The 24,557-nt window shown below is 37.8% G+C and overlaps 1 protein-coding gene across 9 annotated transcripts in view; it reads left to right on the forward strand.

Annotated features, from left to right (window-relative positions):
• The window catches only part of RALYL (RALY RNA binding protein-like), a 387,338-nt gene extending 368,465 nt beyond the window's left edge, over positions 1-18,873 (forward strand). For all 9 annotated transcript variants that reach the window (XM_017731047.1, XM_017731048.1, XM_017731051.1 and 6 more), the window contains one exon: positions 15,722-18,873. In XM_017731047.1, coding sequence (XP_017586536.1) covers positions 15,722-15,739 — 18 coding nt within the window. In that variant the 3' untranslated portion in view covers positions 15,740-18,873. The remainder of the gene's footprint in view (positions 1-15,721) is intronic.
• The last annotated feature ends 5,684 nt before the right edge of the window (positions 18,874-24,557 follow it).

Genomic DNA, 24,557 nt, shown 5'->3' on the forward strand with positions numbered 1-24,557 from the left:
AGCAGGAAAGGCTCTATAAAGGAAGCAGCACAGGAAGACTTCATTAGCAGTGAAAGTCTGGAATTGGCACAGCCACATTTGCACACCGTTGCTTCCAAGTTAAAAGGCCTTTCCAAGATTCATGTTATGGAATCAGTTGAAGCACAGTGCGTTGCAGACACCGCTCCAAAGACAGCTCAGAGTTTTGACATACACATCTAAGGCATGGTAGGGAAGCAGCTCCAGTTTCTCTGCAGGTCATTGCTGAGTGCATGAGTGCTGGGAGGAGGTGGCTCACTGCACGTGGAGAGAGGTGTCCTCTGCATTGCATCCCAGCATGAGTGGCATCCCTCCCCATCCCAATATGATGGTAGCAAGGAAAGGCCAAAGAAGAGGACTTACGTGCATCATCTCAGTCAGGTGCACCTGGTCCAATGCCAGGGCAGTGGAGCCAGTCAGCCTCATGCCTTCCACCTTCCCCAAGGCTGGTACCCTCTACCTGAGAAGCTGGCAATAATGTAGAATTTAAAGCTTACAACCAAGATTGTCACTGATGTTAAAATCCCTGTCCTTTTCATCCTCCCTTGCCATTTCCATCAAATTTTGGAAGAGGCCACTTCACCTTGCTTTTCCTGCCTGCTGCGATGGGATAATAACATCTTTTTTCATTTTGCAAAGCCTAGGGAGATTAGTGAATGCAAAACTGCAATGGATAGGATAAAGGATTGCTCAGCAAAGGGTTACTTCAAAGAAATCTCAGGGAATGGGTGTTTTCCACAGAAAAACAATTATAAATTGAACCAAGTATCTTTCATCTATAGTTTTTACCCAAATAGTGAGCAGTATTGGCCTGTACTTATGATACGAAGATGGTAGCTTTTGATGCATACTGTAATTTAGACTGTTTTATACTGGCTTATATTTATGTAGATATACTGGCCAATTCCTATAAGCTTTAATTTCTACTCCAATCATTGATAGCTCTATAAAGGGGAAGTCAGTAACAATACCATCAAATATATAGTGAATACCTCTATAGAAATACTTGGGAATTCAGTCTGCTTCTACCCATTCTGTGCCCTGTTATCTGAAGCTGCCCTCTGTTTTGAGAAAGTAGATATACGGGCTTGTTATAAAGCAAGTCCTAACAGATGTTGTTATTCTGTTTTATAAAACTAAGTTATTTAGGAAAGAAAGCTGACTGACAGCAAATATGTAATTTTGGAATGGGGCCAGTTACAAATCTTTTGATGAAAAAACACAGAGGTTAAGAATGAAACATGTTATATGTGACAAAAGCAAGAAAAATGTTACTGTTTTGTATAAAATAGTGACAGTGGACTTGGAATAAAAAAACACCTCCAAAAGACTTTTTAAAATTAAATGTATAATGTTTTCCAAATATAGAGCTAAAGGGATTTAGCACAATGATTAAGAAAATATTTTCTTTCGTCACTAAGACCAGCAGAGGAAACAGAAAAATATTTTAAATGGGCAAAGCTAATGCCCTGAAGTCATTTCAATATAAAAATTTCATTGTGAGACCCCTAGCATGAAAAATATTAATAGTGTGAAAGAGGAAAATTACTTAAATTTAGATCTTAACCTTTACTAAGTTCTTCAGATTTAGCTGTAAATCTTCTGCCAGGCCATTCCGCTAAAACCCACTGCAGGTTTGCTGAACAGAATTCTGTTTCCCTAAGGCTGTCAATAAAGGAAGGTGTTCAATAAGGTGTTCATACCCACTGCCAGAGTCCAGCTGCTGCCAGAATGGAGTCCCTGAATCTGTATATGTGGGTCTGCATCTTTGCAGTACATGACTCAAAAATATCTTTCTTTCTTTATTTCTAATTCTAACTTGCAAAGGCAGTGACTACGCAGGATGTATGCTGTGGGTTTAGGTGGTAGGATCAGTTCTCTAAATTCACACGCTGTCTATTTGAAGGAACAGGTTACTGCACATTAACTGAGTAATGGCAGCTGTGCTCATGCCTGCTTTCAGCCTAGATCAGCCATAAAGAAAGAAAGACAAAGCAGTTTAGCCTGCAGTCTGAGATAAGTCAGGCATGGATTTAAAAACCCTTCAGCCTCTTCAGTTGCCTGCCTGGCTGCACACAGAAAACAACATCATATTCAACAGCTGCACACCTTCTTCATCCACTATCTAGACCAGGATGTTGTTCAACCTTGCACTGTAATTTTCTATGACTAAAGACATGCCCACAAACTGTCGTTATGGCTCAGCTGAAGTGTGAAAAAGTTTTACACAGCAATATCTTGATTGCCCATCTGAACTCCAATTAGAGACATGATGCATTTGCAGCACCTGCTGCAGTCATCAAACATCACCTCTTGAGAAAGTTTCTTTTGTACTATTTGCCCACAAGTGTCTCTCAGTAAGTGTCTCCAGTGTTCCAGACATTCCAGCTTGAGGATCTCCTTAGAAAAATTCCCAAAGAATTTTTCTGCATTGACATACTGAAGAGTTCTTTATAGGGTGATCTCACAAACATGATCCATCCATGTATAAATATGTTAAAGAGTTGACTTCAACTTGCTCAGTGAAGTGTGCCATAAGCTTTTCATCCACATGCTCTTACATGGCCTCTCACTCCCACTTGCACAAGGACAAGCATATATTGTAGTTTTATATATATTCAATAGTCACTAATTTGTGACAATTCATGTCACTTAACTGACCATCAGAGGTAGTGAGAGGGTTGAAAATTTCAGGTCTGTATCCTTTGTTCTGCCTCCTTTGTTAGGTGAAAAAGAACTAGTTGGTTATCCCAGATTTTACTGAACCCATAATTCAGGCTTTCATTCCACTCCTAACATTGAACAGTTTCTAGTAGCAGTAAATTTAAAATTTCTGTGTTCCTTCCTAGTGCAAACGTATCCACTCATTCCTTTTAATTTAAACTGTCCCTCAACAGTGTTGTGAAGAAAACAACACACTATTGCAACACCCATCCCATTTTACGGAAAACAAGCTCTTGTGAAGAATGATCTTCATGTTTACTAAATTCAATTCACACACAAATCACAAACAGGTGACAAATTATCCAAACACAAATCTCCAGTGGTATCAAGCAGGCTTTGTGCGTCTGCCATGGCTTTAAATTGTAAGTAGTGGGAAGGAAAACAAATAACCTTCTCTTACTTCTGTGGCTGCACAGGACAGAACAGAAAAGTGACCTTTGCAACAGAGTCTAATACATTAAGATATTTGAGAAGGAGCTTGTCCTCAGTCCCTCTATAACAAGCCCATTCTTACTAGAAATAGCATTAATATTTTGCAGCCCTGGCTGAGAGATTGAAGGAAGAATATTTCTGAATTAGTGTGCTTGGTGGTTCTCTAACTCTGCTGATTTAGCACATGGACAGCCCAGGGCAGCCCCAGAACATTTCATATATCTTCTCTGAACTTGTTTCAAAGGGTGTTAATCGATCATTGAGGAAGCACTGATCAAGTCATTGCAATCCCCTTGTAAATAAAACAGGTGGTTACAAATTACTTTGCTGAAAGCCTGAAGTATTACAGATTTGGGAAAAAAACCAAAAAACACTTTTGGCCAATGGTTAATAAAGTACCAACAAAATAATTACCTGGAATGAATTATACAAAAGCACTCATATCTGTATTACATTGCCTGAGAATAATAGTTCCTATCAAACTGTCAACCTTTCATAGTAAATAACTATAATAGTAATAGCATAGTAGCAGAGCATTCAGTACAGCAGACTGTTTTCTGGTAGAGTATGTGATGCAAATACAGTAGATTTATGGTGTCATAACTCAGATCAGACACTGGTTAGTGCTTGGTTGGAATTTGAAGGATATATTCACAGGCACAGCATTGTGTTTTTATGCTGGTGTAGCTATGCTAAAAGTAATGAAGCCAGACAAGCATTATTAGATGGGAGTTCCACAATAATGAGTTACCTTTAATGAGATGTCTTAAGAGGCATTTTTATTAAATTATTTTAGAACCAAAGATACATATACTGTAAAAGGCCCAGTTCTGGTTACAGTGTAGATTTACAGCAGTTATTTCAACAACAGTTATAGTTCCCTTTCTATTAAGTATATTTCAGTTGTATTTATCTCTCAGGGGTATTTGATTTCTTACTCTTGTCCTTTTCTCCACCTCCACACTGCATGTTTTCAGTCTATCAAATTTGTTTCTAATGTCTGATAGAGAGTCATGTTTCAAACATTAATACCAGAAACTGCCATAGACACAAAACTCAGGATAATCCTCTTGCAGCACTGATTTTCATTATGCAAAAGTAAAACCATTATGATATAATAATAGCTTTATTTCTTGCAGGAATTGATGCAATTACCATTTAAATCAATGGAATCAACTAGTGCTGTGGCTAAAGCTCATCAAAAACTATTCCCTCTTGTCACAAATGGGTGATTTAGATTGCTGAAAGGTACACTGTCAAAGGTATTAGCAAAAGTGGTTTTAATATGATGTTGTAGAAGAGTGACTTAGCCAAGGTTCAGTGGCAAGGTTCACTGTAGCACTGTAAGGCACAATCATTTGAACAATGATTCAAAACCACTAAGGCACAAATCAGAGTTACCAAGGCACAAACCATAGTTACCATACTAAAAGGTTTTGTATATCAGTCACTTCCCAAACATGTGCCATTGGTAAATGGTCTGTCTGCCTCCAAAAGTAAGCTTGAAAGGCATCCTAGCTGAAGGGGAGACCACCACCATGCAGCCAGGCTGCTTGGCTGGGAGAGCTCAAAGAAGGCTCACTTAGACTGTCAGATTTGTGGAATAAAGTGGCTGGATTGTAGTCAAATTACATGCAATGGGAAAGGTATGCATGACACTCCTTGTACCCACAACTTTCTTTGTTCCTTGATGAATGAGTCTTCAAAAAGCTACCTGCTGTTCATGTGTTAGTTGCATGATGGATGTCCCGAGCTCACACCCATCAATGCTCACTGTGCCACTCTTTGCCTTTGTGGGTCTTCAGAGAACAGACAGCAACTAGAGGAGTTCTCGGCTGGCTGGGCTGTGGCTCAGGCCTTTACCTCCTTCAGAGTCTGAACCAAACTGCCACTAGTTTGGTTAAGGGGTTGATCACATGCATTGCATCCCTTCTATAAGTAGCTAAAGGGAAATTAATTTAATAGCAAACCTGTATGAAACTTTGAAACTTTCCTTGCTTTAATTATTCTGTATGGAATTCAACAATGAAAATACTCAGCAGAAAGTAAAATAAAATCTGCAGAATAAGAACAAAAATTTGATGAATTTCATCTAGTTTAAACCCACTTTTGCATATTTCAAATAGCAAGATTGATCAAATATGTGACTGTGTGATAGTATTGATAGCACTTAATTTATTATTGTAATTAGACTAGATTTTTCATTGTCCTTTTAGATGCATGTTTTCTCAGTCCATAGCATCAGGGCAGACAAGACTGACTCTTCCATTATCAGCCAAATTAGTCTGATTAGGCTTGTCGAAAAGATCAGTAGCTACTCTGACAACTTGCAGCTTGCAGAGTGCACTGGTACAGGATACTACTTAGAAAATAAAGGACAAAACTTCTAATTAATGGCAATGGCTGAAACAATGTTATGCCAGAAATCCTATTCAGCTTACTTTCAAGATCACAAAGATCATGCAAAATTTTGTCTTTTCTATTGCACTTACCATTTGTTGAAATCTTGCTTTCAGTGTCAGGAGAAACATGATGTTCTTCATTCCTAAGACAAATGAATAGGTAAAAGATTGTATTCACTTGATAAATATCAGTGTGAGATGTTTGTACTTGAGCAACCTAAGAAAGTCATTACGGGCACCATACCCGACAGATACTAATTCCTTGTACCTTCCAAAGCTGCAGTAAATCTAATAACCTGTGACTGAAAAAATTGAGAAAGTAATAAAAGCATGCCATGAAATCAAAAATTGTAAGAAACTTCTTGACATGCCCTTTTGTTATATTTAATATATGCAGTAGCACAGTACAGGTGTTTGCTGTTTACCCACTGTTACATGAGTCATTGGAAGGACCTTGCCACCAGCCCCTTCTCCCAATTTTTCATGGCAGTCAATTTATCAGAGGAAGATTTCCTAAGTGGTGTTCAGTGTTTTAACCAGGTTACAGTTTTCTGACTGACTACATAATATTTTTCTAATTATTATTTAAATCCTATCCCATACATATCATATGGGAACCTGCAGAAAATGCAGGCAATGTTATCATGCATTTTGTGTCTCTTTCTAGTAGATTTTCCTGCCTGTAATTGCATTTTTGTAAAACAAATAAGCAAACTAATTTTCTTGAATTCAGATCTATTCCTCTGAATCTGCTCTATATTATTTTGTTTGCAGTGAAAAAAACCTCAGAACTTAAAATCATAAAACTTTTAAAACATTTGTAATGTAAATAATACAATTAATTTACAACCATTAGAATCTTACAGATTTGATTGAAAAGAACGTGAAAATAATGGTTTTTCTCTTCTGTCTCATTTTTAAGCAAAGTATAGGGGATCAGGAATTCTGGGTCCTGTTCTCAGCTTTGATACTGAGCCCACATGGTGGGCAATGTGTCTCAGAAGAATGAATGTGAAGGTAGAACTAGCACCTCTTTCTGAGGCCAGACCAACAGGTGCCTTTCTTTGGCATGTAAGAAAGAAGCATTCCCGCTTTTTTAAACTTACAAAAAATTATGTTTCCCAGTAAAGAAAAATGTCTGTGGAACAACAGGCAATATATTCTTCAGTGAATCTCTTTTACTTTTTTCATTGCACCCTGCCATCTGTCTTGACCTGCCTGAATTCTCAGTCATCATTTAATAAGATAGTCATGGTGTTTGATGGTTTTGAGACGTCAAATATTTAATTTTAATGGCTCAGCTTCTATCAAAAAGGACTGCTTTGCCTCCAATTTAAAAACAAAACAAAACAAAACCACACACCAAACAGTGAATTTAATTAGAGGCAAACAATGCTGTCAGGTCAGGCCAAAAATTCTCTTAGACATGTAAAAAAGTACTTGTCCAAATGAGATTAACTTGTCTCTGATATAATATATTTGACCTTAATATTCAGTATTAGTAGCCTCATTATATTTATTTAGTCTAAGTAGATCAGAATTAGCCCCACAGATTTTGCTAGCCTAAACTTTATGAGCATAGAGTCAACCTCTGAGAGAAGTGCAGAAACAAGGACTGCCAAACACCTACCACCTAGAAGCAAACCTGGGTCCCTTTTAAGGTGAGGATGATGATCACTTATAAAGAATATCACGAGCTTTTTGCTGTACCTTGTGGCTGAAAAAGAAACATCAGAAATTAATTGAAGGAACTCAACACTTTAAATAAGAAGACTGATTAGAGTTTCCACCCATGAATATTTTTGCCAATGTAATTTTAACTAATTTTGGTGGAGCAGCCCTTCTTTTACTTCCCTGTACTTTGGCTGACTCCAGTAAAATTTGGATGACTTGTTGAAGGTGCTGCACTGGGTTTGGTTTGCCCATCATTTGCAACCAACAGTTCCCATCTGTGTGTAGGGAGAATAAGCTTTGGAATAGTAACCTATTATAGATACCAAAGCAGCAGTATGATATGTTGGGAAAGTGGTGGATGGGAAGGGGGTCACTGGTGTTTTCTAGGCAGTCACTGGGACACAAATCTTCTGGAACAGCTCAGGCCAGCCATTGGGTCTGTGCTATGGATTTGAGTCTATCGGCTTAATCATCAAATTCTTAGATTTAACCAAAATTGAGCAATGTCATGCATCACATATTTTTCCTGGTGTGTTAGTCTTTGAAAATAAATAGCTTTAGTTCCCCTAGAAAACACTAATTTCACAGGCTTTATCAGTATCCTTGAGCATCAAAAATGCTGAACGGAAAACTCTCAGAGGAAACATTTTTCTGTTGAAAGTCTTCACACAAGTAAAGAGGTTGCAAATATTGAAAAGCCAAAAGATTGTTATTTTTCCATACTAAAAGGCAGAAATTGTAAATGTTTTTATTTTTTTCAATACAAATTGCAGAGCCACTACCGTTAGACCCAATTATTCCCAAAGGTCTCAATTTTTTGAGAAAATAGAGCTGTGTTACTTAAGAAGATTTTCTGCATGATTAATATCAAAACATGAAAGGCAGATTGAATTTATCCATACATAGGCATTTACACACCTCAAAAAAGGGAAGTTATTTAGAAGGTGATAGAACTGTAATTGCCATTTCAACAAAAAAGTAATCAGTGAGGAATAAAACAAGCTCAGTCTGCCAAAATGAAGATTTGGAAGTTAATCAAATACCAACTTAGCCAGCTTGTCATGCTGCTATGTGTAGCTGAAGTTTCCAAATTGTTGTCTCTATTGATTTCTAAAACTACACTACATTTCTGTAGTCTTTCAAAATGAGCAAGGTGTTTTCCAGAAAGCAATAAATAAAGAATGAAAAGGCTAAATTCTTCTCTGCTTCCTCTTGGCAGGGTTATAATAACCGTTTCTCATCTATCACGAGATTCTGCACCATTTGCAGACCACAATGTGGCCCCAAGTCCAACATTTTGCTTTGCAACTTTTACTTTAAAATTAATGTCTCTTTAAATCCTCATAAAACCCAAATATTATGCACTACTGTGCACTGTGCATTCAAGTAAGTATTAGGCAGGAAAATGTAAAGCAAAAACTGTTTAAAATAGGACCATCTTTTATTGCCATTTCCACCCGAATCGCATTCCCATACCAAGACTTTCACAGATAACAGTTTTAAGCAGATAACTCTACATCCTGTGTATTTAATTGACTGTCTTAATTCATTATACTGTCACCATTTAAATATTCATTTTGCATTGTTTGTCTCATTCCACTCCTGTTTCCTGTGGTTTACCCTGGGCTTTCCCAGTATCTCTGTCTCATGCTATATGTTTCCAACCTCTTCTTCCAGCACTCTCTCCTTCCCATTTCTTTTCTATTTTTTTTTATGTCACTCCATCTGGATGTTCAGTTGAGTAAAAATTCTGCCTCCAAGTACCTGAAACATTTCCGGTTGATTAGACAGAACACTCCTTATCTTGATACCATCATTGCCTACAATTATTTTGCCTGTAATGGGTGCCCTTTGGTTTTTGATACCTATCTAAACTCTAATTTGGCAATAGTGGGAAAGTTTAGTAGGTGCTTTCTGCATAATTAGTTTAAGGGAGTTCTTCTTGTAAGCTCCTACTTTCATATATTTAAAAAACACACTTCTTAAAATGTAGACATACTAAATGGCCTCAGGGTACAAGTTTCAGTAGTTCCTTTATGCATTTAACTGTGTGTTCAAATCTGCACCCTTGGCATTAGCAGGACAGGAACTTTTGCCTTCAGCATTAATACTAATTGGACCACCACCTCACACTAGAGAATTCCTACTTCTCACATCATGCAGAGATTAATTCAGTAGGAATTTTAGTCTACAGCTTTTTTACATCACCCTGTAACTTAAAAGCATCTCCTCTGTAGCATTCAGGATGATAAAGTACACTACCTAGTGTGAATCATGATAGGACTCAGTAAGACTTGCTTCTCATGGAGCAGGCACCATCCCAAGAAGCAGAAAACACGTAGTGATCTCCAATGAGATCCATACCCCTGAGAATTTGCTATGACTATCCACTCATATTCAGGGATAAACAAGGGCGAAATATTTTTTTCTCTGCTTTATTTGGCACTAGATCCCAATAAGGTGTTGAGCTTCTCTCAAGGCACACTGGTATGGGCTGATGGAATTCTGTGGACAGCATCAGGGAGGCCTTACTGCATTTGCATTGGCTTTATCAGCCAAGAGAGAACAGGAAAGAGAGTTTGGTGGGGACATAGTTTCACCATGGAGTAGCAACGTAGGTGCATTCTGGTAAAGACTTCAGGGCAGCGAGTTCTGCAAAGGATGGTTCCCCACCATCCTCTCTCTTCCACATCTCCTGCTTGGAGATCCTGCAGCCCACCCCACACTCTGCAGAAGGCCCAGTGTGTCCAGCTTCAGATCCCTCCCACTGTCACCAGAAACTGTGCTACTAGTCCCCAAGTCTTCTTCTACTGCTATAAAGGACCTTGCAGAGGAAAATTTTGCTGCAAAAGTCATCTAGCAGGAGAAAAACACACAGCCTAAATTAAAGTGGATAGATCCACTTCTTTCCTTCATGGCCCCACTCAAGCTCTCAAATGACAATGGTGACTCTAATCTGAAAGTCATCCCTTCAGTCTCACACCTGACCATCATCTCAACTGCAGTGTGTCCTCACTAGAGCTGTCCCAAAATTGGATCCTGTCTTCACCACTATACCTAAAAGCATTTATCACAATTCTGCCTGGACTCTGAGAAAGAAAAGATATGTTGGTCTAGGGGAAAAATCAGTATCTGATAGGGCTATCTTATTCTTTCTGCTCATTTTTATTGGGCAAACAAGTGAAACAGAGCATTTCAATACAAAGAAGATAGGAGTTTGTTCTCACTGATGAGTAAAACAATCATCCTCACATGCACTCACATAAGTACTAACACTTCAAAGCAATTAAGCTGTTCACTGAGTGGAAAAATGAATCTGTAATGTTTTTAGCAGTTAAAGTATGATTGGCAGAGTCCAAAATATAATGATTAGGTTTCATCATTTGAAGAAAGTTTAAAGAAGGTGCAACTGGTTCTTTTAATTATCCTTTATTAATATTTATCAAATTGTACAATCCCTCTATTTGTTAAATGCAGTGAATACACTATCACTACTTCATTATAAAAAATGTCTTTAGTGCCATCATTTTTGTTTGTCATGTTTTGCAAGGGTTACAACTGACAGCAGAAAATGTGTGATACACATTCACATTTCCCTGCTCACACCTACTGAACTGAGCATTTACATTTCATATGGGGGATTAAACTAAACCACCTATATGGCTGTTAGAGAATTAGAGATTTGATGCTTTAAATCAAGGGACAAAGTGCAAGGTGTACCTCAAATGAACACAGGTGTGAAGTCAATGTGATAGCTAATACAAATTCAATGTTCCTTGGTAAGCTCTGCTCGTTCCTTGTGGTTTTCCACTGATGATGAAGAGTGCTGTGTAAAAGCCAACAAAAGTGCATGCCCCCATGGTACCACACAAACATAAATTGCTGTGTTTTGCACTCAGTGTGAGTTGCCTGCTTAAGAGAAAAGGAGGATATTTTCTTGAGTTAGACATAGCAAATAAACAGAATGGCAATTTGCACTACTACTTTCTGTACCGCATTATGATTTTTCTCACTTTAGGTAAGTATCTAAATCAATAATGGCTAACTAAGTTTTAGCTATTTTGTTGTGTTTGTTTTGTTGGGTTTTTTTTTAATGCCTGCTCTGCAGACAGATTCCATTTTTTATCTCCTTGTCTGTCCAGAAAGTGTATTTCGTAATCAAAAGAAATTATTAGAGATGAAAAAGAGTACGCTATCCTCGAGGACATAAGAGCAGCATCTGTAGACCTGGATTCAGTATTCTCAGTTGTACAGATAACAGTATTAGGAGTGAGCATCAGATGCAATGAAAGCAGTTGTGCTACAATTGCAGTTTGAGCTAGCAAAAGTGTGAGGGCCAGTGTTGGGAGTGAAAGGACAGTGCACCTGCTGCATTTTAATGGAGCTTGTGGTTGTTTTGCAGAAAGTAATGTATGGCAATCACACAACCTACTGCCAAAGCAGTCAGACACCAGCAGAAACCTAGGAAGGTGTCAGGCATCAAGTCTCCTACTCAACAGGAGTCTGCAAGAGATAGATGTGCAATTTTACCAAGCAGTGGTCAGCAGTAGCTTCAGATGCCTCCATTGCAGTTATTAAACTCAGAATTCCAGTCCTGAGAATGGGTTTGTCTGCCAAGGAAAAAGAGACAGGAGAGTAAGAGGAAGGATACTCGAGGCTTTGGGTTTCAAATTCACGTGTATATGTGAACCATCATCTATCCATCCTCTTTTTAGCTGCATTTTCTGAGAATTTTTAAGATTAATGTTATCACAAAAGCCATTCAGAGCAATTACATGTCTGTAAATGATTGTTTAAAAACAGATACATTTTGTCAGATTAATGTCTTCCATATACTTTGGATGCTCTTACTGCTTGTAATTGTTGTGGGGTAAACCATATGGTGAAGTCTGTAACATATTCTGTGGGACTTTTCTTTAAACATTTTCTTCATATACTACAAGGTAAGATGTTCATCATGTACATCTTTTGTGTCATTTAGTCATAGCACATTCCTAATTCTCCCTCCCAAAAACATATGCTGAATTTACACTCTCATATAGTAAGATTTATTTCTGTACATTTAGGTCTGAAAGAAAAGCTTGGTAAAGGAAGTCCAGCACGCTCTTCCCATAAAACCTATGAGAAGGAAACTAGGTATTTATTGGGATGAAGGAACAGATCTTTGTTCTTTTCCCTTTTTCAGAACTGTAAGAAAAAACAAATAATTCAGAGCAGGAAAGAGGCTGAGCTCTGTTTGGATCCAGCTAGCAGAGAACAAAACTCATCTCCTGCAGACAAATAAAGCCCATCTGAAGGAGTTTAGAAAAGTCAGTAGCTCCCCACCACAGAAGGATCACCAGTACGGCTTCCAGGGAAGGGGGGCTGGCACATCCCGTTCTGGAAGGATGGTACCTGCAGGTCTCTACCATATATTGAGCTTGTCTTCTCATAAAAGGCTTTTAGGAGAAATACAGAGTGCAAGATATTCATACTCTGTCATGCCTCATGACTACAAAGCACAGAGCTCAGAGGAACTGGTCCCCTGGCAGGTGATCTGACGGCCAGGCTCTCCCACAAGAAAATGTCCTTTACATGCACAGCATTCTGAAAAATCTACAGATGTAAAGATAGAAATTAGCTAGGCTTTGAGGGGAGGTAAGTTATAAAATCATTAAACTTCTAAAAAGCAAGATGGAAAGCTACATTTTTACTGAATTTTATCTGATTTACTCCATCATTTGTAATTATTATAGTTTAGGGCCCATAAAATGGAACTGCACTTTCATTTAGTGAGGTTTTTTAATATTTTATGTTGGCTTTCCAAAGTTATATACATTGTAATAGTATATAGTAAAAATTAATTTAATCTAGTAGAATTTGAATTCGGCAAAAATGCCAGAAGGATTATAGTAGAACTATAATAAAAGTAGCAATAGTATTTTTTGAAGACTGAAATACAGTGTTATGCCTAAGAAGACTGTTTCCTATAGCTCATGCTCAAAAAGCCATCCAAATAGTGAATAAAGCAGCAGAAATAATTTCAGGTGGAAAATGAACCAATAAATATTCCATAACCTCTCTCCATCTTTTTTTCAGAGATTAGGATGGCAATTAGGACAGTATGTAGTGTTTCTTTGATATTGTCTACAGATGCCAAATCTATATGCTCAGTTGAGTTATTCAGTTCTTAAAATGCATTATGTTGAAATCACACTTTCTAAAGTGGTTTTCTGTTAGAACTACATCAAATGAAAGCCTTAGCTGGCTTAAATGTAATTCAGTTCATCCTTGTTGTGTCAGGAGATTTTTTTATATGTAAGGGGAAAGAAATGAAAAAATTAAAAAAAACCACTAGTCATCATCAGGGTTTTTTAATATCATCAGCACTACCATAAAGCCAGATGATAAACTGCACACTATTCAGAAGAAAGAAATAGAATGAAATTAGCATTGAATTACTCTAGATTAGTCATAGCCCTGGATTCCTGTTGTTCCATGGAAAATAAAAGCTTGGTTCTTTCAGATTTTAATGTTTCTTCTCAGACTTTAACATTATTTGTAGTAAGAGGGAAATAAGAAGTCCATGTACTGAAGGAAGAACGCAGGAATATTTTGGATTGGTGGTGTTGGTAAATTGTTATCACTGTTTCTAACCAACAGCAAAGCAGCATTGACGACTTGGATCCAGATGGTTAGCAATGTTAATGTTTCACAATAGTAACCTAATGAAGCTTTTTAGTGCTGGTGACAGGTAAATGCTTGAAAGGTTTATGACAAGGGAAAAAAGCTTTGATAAATAACTTGAAAATCTGCCTCTTCTTGCTTTCATAATTATTGCTTTTTATAATGGCATAATGGATCGGCAAAGCATAGTTCAATAAAAGGCTAGAAAAGAGGAACTCTCTTTGAAGCTAATAGGATGTACAGTGGGATTTTTTTTCTTACTTCTAAGATGAATAGCTAGTTAAAAACCATTAGGCCTCTCTCAGACTTAAGGGGAGAATTTAAATGTCTTTTTTCTTATAGCTAGTATCTCTAGGGATCAGACCTAAAATAGGGGAGATGAAGATTCTTCTCTGTGCATGTAGAGAATAATAATAGATTCAGGATGTTTTAACTGAAAGAAGAAAGTTCTGGGTTCTCTCACATGAGCTTTTCTCCCTAATCCTGGTTACCTGTGAAGACCACAACCAGAAACCTGGTGCTCTCTTTGCAATGCAGGGGAAATCTGGTGCCTGACTTCTTCAAAGGTCGGGAGCCCAGTCCTGCAGGGACTTGGATGTTTCTGGAAAACCAGATTGTCTGTAAATGGAAATTTTAACAGAAATTATCAATTTTTTTTTTCATTGAAGGAGGTGAAAATTGGCTAAAAATAAATTTTTCAGGCTTTGATCAGAAGTGCACCAGCTTTCGTCAGCTGTTTTCTCTTTTTGAGTTATAAAAGAAGATAGACATCCTCCCCCCAAAAAATAAAAGTGAAGAAAGGAAGAAAGGTTGTCTGAAAGATATTTTTTCCATCTAAAATTTAAAAAACAAAAACAAAAACTTGGGTTGAAAATTTCATTTTTAAAAAAGAAAGCATCTATTTCTGTTATTTTCTACTGCCAGTTTTCCAAACAGATGTGATTAGGAAAGTGTTGTCAGTTTTTCTGTGGGCAGGTGGAGATGGTATGTCTTATGCTCCCCTGCAGCATCACTCAATGCCTACTTGAAGCTGGTAGCATTAATGGGTCACATAGGACTCAGGACTCAGATATTTAGATGCAACCTGGCTCCAGCCTCTGCTGGAAGAATGATCCTCAAAAGTGTTGACTAACACTGGATTTTTGCATTTTCACAATGTGGCTGATAAAGCAACAAAATAAATCAAAGGATATACATTTACAACCTATGGCAGGTACACAAAAACAATAGCAAAACAGACAACAGCAAAAGGGAAGAAACTGAGGAAAGATCCATCAGTCTGGTAACTATAGGCATTGCTGAAAGCACACAGCCAGTGGAAATGGAGTAAGGTATATAAATAGTGTGATGGGACTGAAGCAAAGAATTCTACATGCAATTTATTTAGATTGAATGCTATTATGCAAATAAAGCATTTCATTGCAAAGCAGCCAGGATACATTATTCTATTTCCTGCTGCTAAAATAGGAATTATTCAGCAGTTGTTTGCATAGCATTATTGAGGGGAGGAATACTTCAGCCTCAACAGCTCTTGCTTGATTTGCTGTTATTACTTTGTTCCATACAGTCTAACTCAGGACTGTTGCACAGTCCTGATTGTCCACTGTGGCAGGAACACTATTCTTCTTTTAATCTTTGATGGTTTAAGGTGGGAAAACATTATAGATGTTGATATTTGGTTGATTTGTCAAAAAGTCAAGTTATAGTCCTCTTGGCTCTTTTCCCCAGATGTCTTGGCTTCTTTTTGAGGTTCTGCTGGAAGAAATTCTATGCTTTCTTACTAAAGTCAACATTTCATTTCTCAGTTTCTACAGATCAAGTGATGAGATGTCATGTGTGAACCCCCTGAAGGCTGAGAAGAGAAACTCTGACTTCCCGTCAGAAAATTGTGAACTGCAGTTTCTTACTGGCTGACAACACCTTTGATTCAATTTGTATGAAACTCAATTTACTTATTAAAATGGACATTATTGTTCAAATATTAGAAACTCCATTTCTTATATGTTCTAAGCTGTACAATTGTCAGATTTTTATGGTTTAGATTGTAAATGTGGTTTTCTCTGGCTAATTATTGGTATTATTTTTTTAATTTTGATGTCTTAAAGGCCAATGTACTGTATCATAATAATATGAAGGACATATTTAACAGGTGTGGAAAACACTGTATACAAATGTATATTTCTAAAAGCTATTTTTATGATTAGCACGTTTTACTGTTTTACTATATTTAGAGTCAGGTGGTGTTGCACTTCTTTGTTTACTGCTTAATTCAAACAAGACCATTTTGATCAGTGCCACAATTAAATACATTGTATGGTATTTCCCATTGTTTTATTCAATTTATTTGTCATTGGAAATAATTACATTTGGTAATAGAATAGCTTCTAAAAAGTGAAAATGTCAAAATAAGAGAGCAATCCTTGACAAACTGTAAATTGGATCCTTCTGTAAATCCCTTTCTTCAGATAAGCACTCTCTGTGATGCCATTCCTCAGACAGTTGTTACAGCTGTTCTTGCAAATGTCTAAAGGCAGTTTGTTGTTACCGTATGGAAAGTCAGTCAGTCTCCTGCCTAGCCAGGAAAATTACTTATAGCCTGCCAATATTTGACAGCCTGAGTTAGCCTACTTTTTACTTTTTGGGTTATTTTTTGGCAGTAGTCTTTCCACCCACAAACTCCTAAGGCCCTTCTAAAAGCCTGAAGTTTGAATAATTAATTATTACAGATGTTGCAGGGGGAATCTCAGTATAGAATTTCTTAATAAATCATATTTCCTTTCAAGGAGAATGGATGCATTATTTCTCTTGTGTTACTACTGAGACATTAAAGGTATCAAAGCATATATGATATGGGCACAAGGACTTCTCTAATAAAAGTACCAACTTGTTCACCATCCCAAAGTCAGACCTCTTTAGCACTGCAGATGACATGAAACAAGGAATATGTATTTATTCATCTACATCTTTATGCGAGTGGTACTCATATAGAAAGAGACATGTCTTTAAAGTGATTGCAGGATTAATAACTTATTTAGTAGCTACAACCTCCCAAGAGGGAGAGGTATTAATTTAGGAAGTATCTTACACAGCCAAATGGGGTGCAGACCCGGTTGTGTGCCAGTCTGCAGCGTGGAGCCCTGACCCCTGAGCTCCATGACCGGGGTATTTGCTATTTGAGCTCATCCAGCACTACAAAGATGAACTCTTGCCTTGCCCTTTCAATTGCTCTCTGTAGCTGAGAGCAAGAGAAAAAAAAAAGGTACCAGAGAGACTTTTGAAAAGATCAAACTTTAAATTTCTGTTTTAAAAAGCAGTTTCTGACATGACAGGTTCACCTCAAGTAGTAGGGGTGTAAGAGGGCCCACCCAGAGCTCAAGGTCTCTGGTCAGGTTTCCACCATGGGGACCATCATCAAAGAAGGACTAATATTCTTCAAAAATTTGGAAGAAAAGCATACATTTGAATTTAATTACCTATTAGTGAGTGAGAATTTTTTTACTAGGCAGCTATTCTCAGTTACGTTTGTGTACCTTATATTTAGCTTGTCTGTTGTGTGTGGAGTTACATGGTTTACATAAGTGCTGAGTAGTACCTATCTCCTTAAATAAGGAAAGACTAGTATAAGTAGTTATAACTGAGCATAAAGAATTGCAGCTTCAGAATTTATCAGGGCTGACTCTCCCAGAACAGTGCAGCAAAAAATGTTACTCCTGTGTAAGTGAAATGTTAGGTCAAATCAGAGGGTGAAATAATTCTCTACTTTCTATCTCTTAATATAGGTTATGAACATTTTTAACTGTAAAAATGCAAAAAGAATTGCCATCTTTGGATCTCTGTCTTTGGCTGATAGTTAAAAAAAAAAGAGCTCCAAACTTTAGCAGCTCAAGGGGCATTTGTCCCATTTAAATCACATAAACTGTTGGCTGACTTAAAAGATGCAGAATATCATCCAAGGAGATCAGTTCTGATATTGGTGTTAATAAACTAGATATGAGAAACATCTAGGTATATTGTCTCTTCACCACCTCCATTCCAGATGAGCTAACACTCGCAGAAAGCACTCTTAGAGTTTTACACTTTCTTTATGATCATTACCCTTAGATTATAAACTCACAGAAATGATTGCACATCCATAACGTTGACACTGCTTCACACCACAGTTTCAGTTCTGAATATATTTTGAACACAGAAAAGGTCACCTCTGATAACACCATGAGACACTACTTCATTTGCAAGCCAGAAGATTGTTGCCCCATGTAGTCTATTACTAGTAAGGTTTCTCAACGGCATGTTTGCTTAAAATCACTCCAGGGGATGCTGGTGGCTTTGAAAGAGCTTAATAGTTCTCTGCTGTCCCTGTATGCAGTATGCTCAGTGTTGTTTGCCATCACTACCTGTTACTTGTTTGACATGAGTTTTGTCAGCTGTGGGGTTTGTCAGCATTGCTCATCCCTTGCAATATGGAAGAATAGGAAACAAAAGATCTTGTCAATCAGTTTGGACAGTCAACAGAAGAGTCTTATAAAATCCTTTTTGGACAGTCCTGAATCAAACCAGTTCATTTTCTACACAGACCTATATGCTCTGTGTATTTCAGATATTTGTTTCAAACATGGGCAGCTGCATGAATGGAAAATATTTACTAAAAAGCTTTAAAGTTTGGATCAAGAAAAAATATTTTTACTTTTGTAAACTCTTGTAATACATATTGTTGCGGTTCTTATTATTTTTCCTCTGTAGATCCATTTTTAGTTCTGAAAAATCACTGTACTTAAACTATGTAGATAACTATAATCTTGTTAGCAGTCATATTTTTAATTGGTGCCACTGAAATTTAGAATTAAAACATTCAGAGTTTGCCCATTAGAGCAGATTGATGGTTCATTACAGTTTTCTTTAAAATGTTGTAACATAATTTTTACATGTCTGTAAATAAATATTTTCTCTGATTTATGCACTAATTCAGTTTTGCAATTTCTTCTCTTAAAATGTGATTCTTAAGACACTTTCCAGGAAAAATGTATTTCTCTCATGGAAAAATGGAATTTAAAGCTCTGTAGTACAACCATCCTTCACAAACTTCCAAAGCAGACCAAACAGAAACAGGTCATTCATAATATTAAGTACTAAACTTAAGTGAAATGAGAAAAGTGTTAATCTTGCTATCTTTTTAATAGTTTGAGAAATTTAAGCACCAGTACTAAAAATGACTGACAAGAAATGTGACAAACTTCCTGAAAAGAGGGAATTCTTCAGTGAGATGAGAAAGAGAAAGAGGGAGGCACAATGGGGATATTTCATTGAATTTAAGAAATGCATTTTCTTAATCTTGGAAGCTTCTAAGTTTCATGTATCACTAAAGCATTATGAGCATAATTTATGAAAATCATGTTAAAAATAATTATCATTTTCTGCTCAGTATCCAGATGCATTTTTCATTCATAGTACCCTATTCCATTCACAAGGTGTTGCTATGCAGGCAAGCTAAAGAAAATTGGTCCACAAAGTCTATGAGAATATTTTTAAATTATATTAATATTCTTGGGAAGCAAGACTATTTTGAAATATAAGGTAAAACCAGCACAATGTGACAAGTTAGTACTGCAGCTCTGAGCATTTCTCAGCAATTAAATGTTCTGGCCACAAGGATGAGAGAGAAAGAGACAAAAAAGGCACTTGTGTACAGCAGTTACAGCCCTACAGCCCAGGTTACAGCTTACAATCCATGCCCTTAAAACAATCAGCTCTGGAAAACTGGTAAGAAAATCCTCTGAGAATGTTTAGAAAAAACAGAGTGCTACAGGGAATACATAGTTGTTGAGTTTTGGATGGTGGAATAATAACTCACTTGAGACAAAAAGAGCTTGAAGTTTTAGGCTTGCTATAATAAGTACTTTTTTCTGATTAACCCCTGAAAGAAAGATTGGTGTTTCACACTTGTGCAAACAGAATTAATCCACAAGTATCACACTGTATTTTAACAGAAAACTAGTTCACAGAGCATCCATCCCATATAAATCCCACTAACCACGCAAAAAATTATTTCTAAAGACTACATTTAAATCTTTCTGATACTGTCCTGGCTACATAACTTAGCAGCCTAAGGTAACAGAGAAAAAATTTTGCATAACCACTCTATTGGTGTATTACTATATGTGAATATATCTATGGTATGTAGCTATGCATATGCAGAAATATATCCTTCCATTGCTTTGTGCTTTAGATAATTTGAGCTAGAGACAACAAAGGTTGTCAACTAGTTGACAACCAAAGTTATGTAAAATAAGAATCAAACTCATCCCTGCTGATAGTCATTAAATAAGTACCTTCAATGTCTACTCCAACTGGATTCTTAAGCAGAAACTGTGACCAGTGTTCATTCTATGAGTAGCTACAGCAGCATTTAGCACATTATTTACAGGAAGAAGAAATGATATTTCTGCTGCTACTATTGCTGCTGCAGCAGGACCACAGTGGAACACAGTGGAGGAACAGAGGATGTACAGCATGGCAGGGCTGCAGTTTGAATGTGGTGCTGAGATCTGAATGAGCATTGAAAGGATTTACCTCAGTAGGACTGAGGAAATTATTGAAAGGGGATGTTTGCACTCGTACTCATTTTACATTTGAACAAACCTCCCCATATACTTATTTATTTTCACATCTCTTCCAGCATGCCATGATTTTGATGATTCTTTCAAGGGGTAAGCCTCAAAATTTTGTGATTTTGGTCAAACTCACTGAGAATTCAGCACTTAGCAATAAGTAGTCAGTCACATTAAACATTCACCCCTTTTTCAGAATTTTGGCCTTGGTGATTAATCCACATGGCAAGGGAGGGATTTCATAAATACCTGTTTACTTGAGTGGTCACATTAGCTGTAAATCTATGCTTCCATTGATAGAAAAACTACAGATCATCGAATGGTTTTGGTTGGAAGGGACCTTAATGATCACCCAGTTCCAAGCCTCCTGTCCTGGGCAGACTTTCACAAGACCAAGCTGGCCTTGATCGCTTTCAAGGATAATACATCCATAACTTCTTTGTGGAACCTGTCCCAGTGTCTCACCACCCTCACATCAAAGAACTTCTTCCTAATATCTAGGAAGATAGAAATATCTAATACCTTTTTTTTTTCCTTTACTTTCCTTTTGGTTTTTTCCACCACGCAATGTTTTACATTCTGGTCTCCATCAGTAATCTACATTAAACAAGAGGACACCTTTTTATGTAATGTGTAATATCAAGCAAATCAACAAATCTACAGCAAATTTAGTATTTCTTAGTTCTATACAGGACAACTTTCAGTGATGTGTCAGGAGTTTTACTGTATTTGTGATGACATGTTGCATTACCTGTAATCAATGTACCAGTGTATGAAATTGTGTTTTACAAATCTATTCATTGAGCACTATTATTTAAGGCAGCAAGCTTCAGAGAGAAAGTTTATCAGGTCTTGTCTCAGGAACATAAATGTGGTTTTTGACAGCAAGCTATAAAAAATCAATTGTGCTGATTTCAAGGATGAGTGACCTTGAAATTTGCATACTTCTGCAATTACATGAGGATCATTTGTAAGTGAATTGCAAGCTCTGAGTGATTTTTTTGGTAAGCTAACAAGGTGGGGAAACAGTCATCCAGGAGTGATACCAGCTTGTATGGGCCTCATTCTGGTCAATTTGTTCCGTACTGGATTTGGATGATTCAAGTCATGTCACATGATAGAAGCAGACAATCAATAACAGCAATAAGAAAAATAAGAAAAATCAGTGCCCAAAGAATTGGATATGGGCATCCATGTAGACAAATGACATTGCTGCATTTTGTATCAGATGTAAACTTAAGTTCAAGAGAAGCTCCATGCAGTGCAGAGCTGCAAAGAGAGCGCATCTGCTTCTCCTGCTTATTCAAGGGAGTGAATAATCCAAGCAGATATCAGACTTCCAGTAGCTTCCTCAGACAGCACTTTTCAAAGTTGTCTTTATAGGGGACAAGTTCAAACTTTTTCCCACCACCTTAACCCCCCACTTTGGTGCATGGTTTGTCTCATATGTTAAACCACAAGTATTTTCCAGGAGGACAAAAGCAGTGAAGTGGTCTCCTCCCAGGAATGAAGAGTGTGACTGAATGGGTCTGTGCACACCTACACACACACAACCCATGGACCTGCAAACGGAGGAGGTCCCATCTCCATGTTCAGGGCTAACTCCTTGAGGGCTGAAGTTGCAAGAGGCTGAGTTTGGAGGACTAAAACTCTCAGAGAGTTTATGAGCTCCTCTTAAATATTGTTCTAGAGATTGTTTTTCATCTGCAAACCTCAAGTAGTCACAGAAGAAGTTTGAATCATTTCTTAGCTTTAGAGAAGGGATGTAGGACATGGAGAGGTCATTTAGCTGTCTCACAGACTTCTCCTGCTGGTAACAGCAAGAAGCTCAGAGGACTACGCAGGACCCTGGCCTGGCCCTGGCCTGGTAAAATCACTACAGATTGAAAGACACTGGTGTAACAGTTGATCATATCTTTGTGTTTTCTTATGGCCAAAGTTCTTAAACTAAATATTTCACATCAAGCTGGGTATAAATTTTCACTGTTGTGAATAATCAGTATAGTAATGAAGTTTAAATCATAAATCACATTTTCCTTTACAGCAAATTCCCCAATAGGGATGGTTATAAGTTGACAGTGTTAACCAGGTTTTGGAGCAAATACACTGCAAAAGCAAAATTATTTCAAGCTAAGGTGGTGCCTTTCAGCAATGATAATCAGATTTCAGTAGTCTCCATAGCAATGCAGGTGAAAAATTTAGAAAAGCATGAACATATTCAACAGCAAATACAGAAATTCATAAAATTAAGAATGCACCCCACCGAGGATTGGTTTTCAGGGATGCTGAGAAAATTAGGCTCACATTTGTGACTGAAAAGTATAGGGTTTTCTTACCACGAATCACTTTAATTGAGCAAGGATCATGCTACTGTAGCATGTTGCCTCTCAGAAAAAATATTTCTGCTTCCATATTCTTTGCAGATATTTTTGGTTTAAACAAACATAGAAATCGCTGAACTATGAATTTTAGTATATTTTCTCTTTGAATTTAGGCAACACTGCATGCTTTAGTAAATAAAAATCTCCGAATCACCTGGCTGGGAGGTTAAGCACATTTACACAGAATACCAGAGAGTGTGAAGGAGACCTGTAAGCAAGTAAAGATCTGAGCTGATAAATCTAAAACTGAAGCCTATAGAATCACAGAATCAACAAGGCTGGAAGACACCTTCAAGATCATTTGTCCAATGTCAACACAGCACCATCATAATTACCCGTGTATCCTCAGGGGCCACATCCAGGTGCCTCTTGAACACTTTCAGAGATGAGACGCCACCACCTCCCTGGACAACTTATTGCAATGCCTAAGCATTCTTTCAGTGATTTTTTTGGTTTCTAATATCTAATCTGAACCTCCCCTGGTGCACTTTAAGGCCATTTCCTCTTGTCTTTTCACTTATAATATGGCGGAACAGACCGACCCCTACCCCACTATAATCTCCTTTCAGGTGATTGCAGAGGTGATTGAGGTGCTACCCTGAGCCTCCTCTTCTTCAGACTAAACAACTCCAGTTCTCTCAGTTACTCTTTATAGGACCCTTCACCAACTCTTTTGCCCTTCTCTGGGCCTGCTCCAGCACTTCAATGTCCTTTTGGAAGTGAGGGGCCCAGAACTGGACACGGCACTTAAGATGTGGCCTCACTAGTGCCAAGTGTAGCAGGACAATCACTTCCCTAGTCCTGCTGGCCACTATTTTTGACACAGACCAGGATGCCATTGGTCTTCTAGGCCACCTGAGCATGCACTGGCTCATGCTCAGCTGCTATTGATCAGCACCCCCTTTCTGCTGAGCAGCTTTCTAGCTACTCTTCTCCCTCCCTGTAACGCTGCATTGGGTTGTTGTGACTCAAGGGCAGGACCTGGCACTTTGCTTTATTGAACCTCATGCAGTTGTCCTCAGACCATTGATCCAGTCTGTAAAAATCTCTCTGTAGAGCCTTCCTGCCCTCCAGCAGATCAACATTCCCACCAAACCTAGCTTACATGAGCACATGTGCCACCAGCTGAGATTTTTCAGCCTATCCACAGTTCCAAGCAGGGCTGAGACTTTCTCTGCATCTACTGGTGCAGATGTGCCTCAGTTACACCTGACACAGCTGGACAGGAGGATCTCCAGAAGGTCCCTTTCTACCTCAGAAATTCTGTGAATTCTGTGATGCTGTGACTCCATGCTATCATAAAGTGACATACATAAAGTCTACATTAAAATGATGCTGAAGGTGCATAGGGAGCATGCCAGAATCAGCATGTAACACCCATCTTATGTATATTCTCCATCACAAGAATCTCTTGTCTGTACTTAAAATATTCTCATCATGATCACTTATTGAAGCAGGAACCTTTTTTCCTAGTAGAGTCCTGCAGTTGCTGAAGTCATGCTCAGCTTGCTTTCTCTCATCCTATTCAGGATGAACATTCATTCATAGCCATTGAATGCACTTAGTTCACACAAAAAGGACCAGCTTCAGCTGGAAAGAATAAGAAAGTCCTGTCTCAGAAAACTCTGCAGCCCTGCATCAGGGAGGTTGTAGTT

This window comes from Corvus brachyrhynchos, unplaced genomic scaffold, assembly GCF_000691975.1.
Source record: "Corvus brachyrhynchos isolate BGI_N302 unplaced genomic scaffold, ASM69197v1 scaffold293, whole genome shotgun sequence".
Lineage (NCBI taxonomy): Eukaryota > Metazoa > Chordata > Aves > Passeriformes > Corvidae > Corvus > Corvus brachyrhynchos.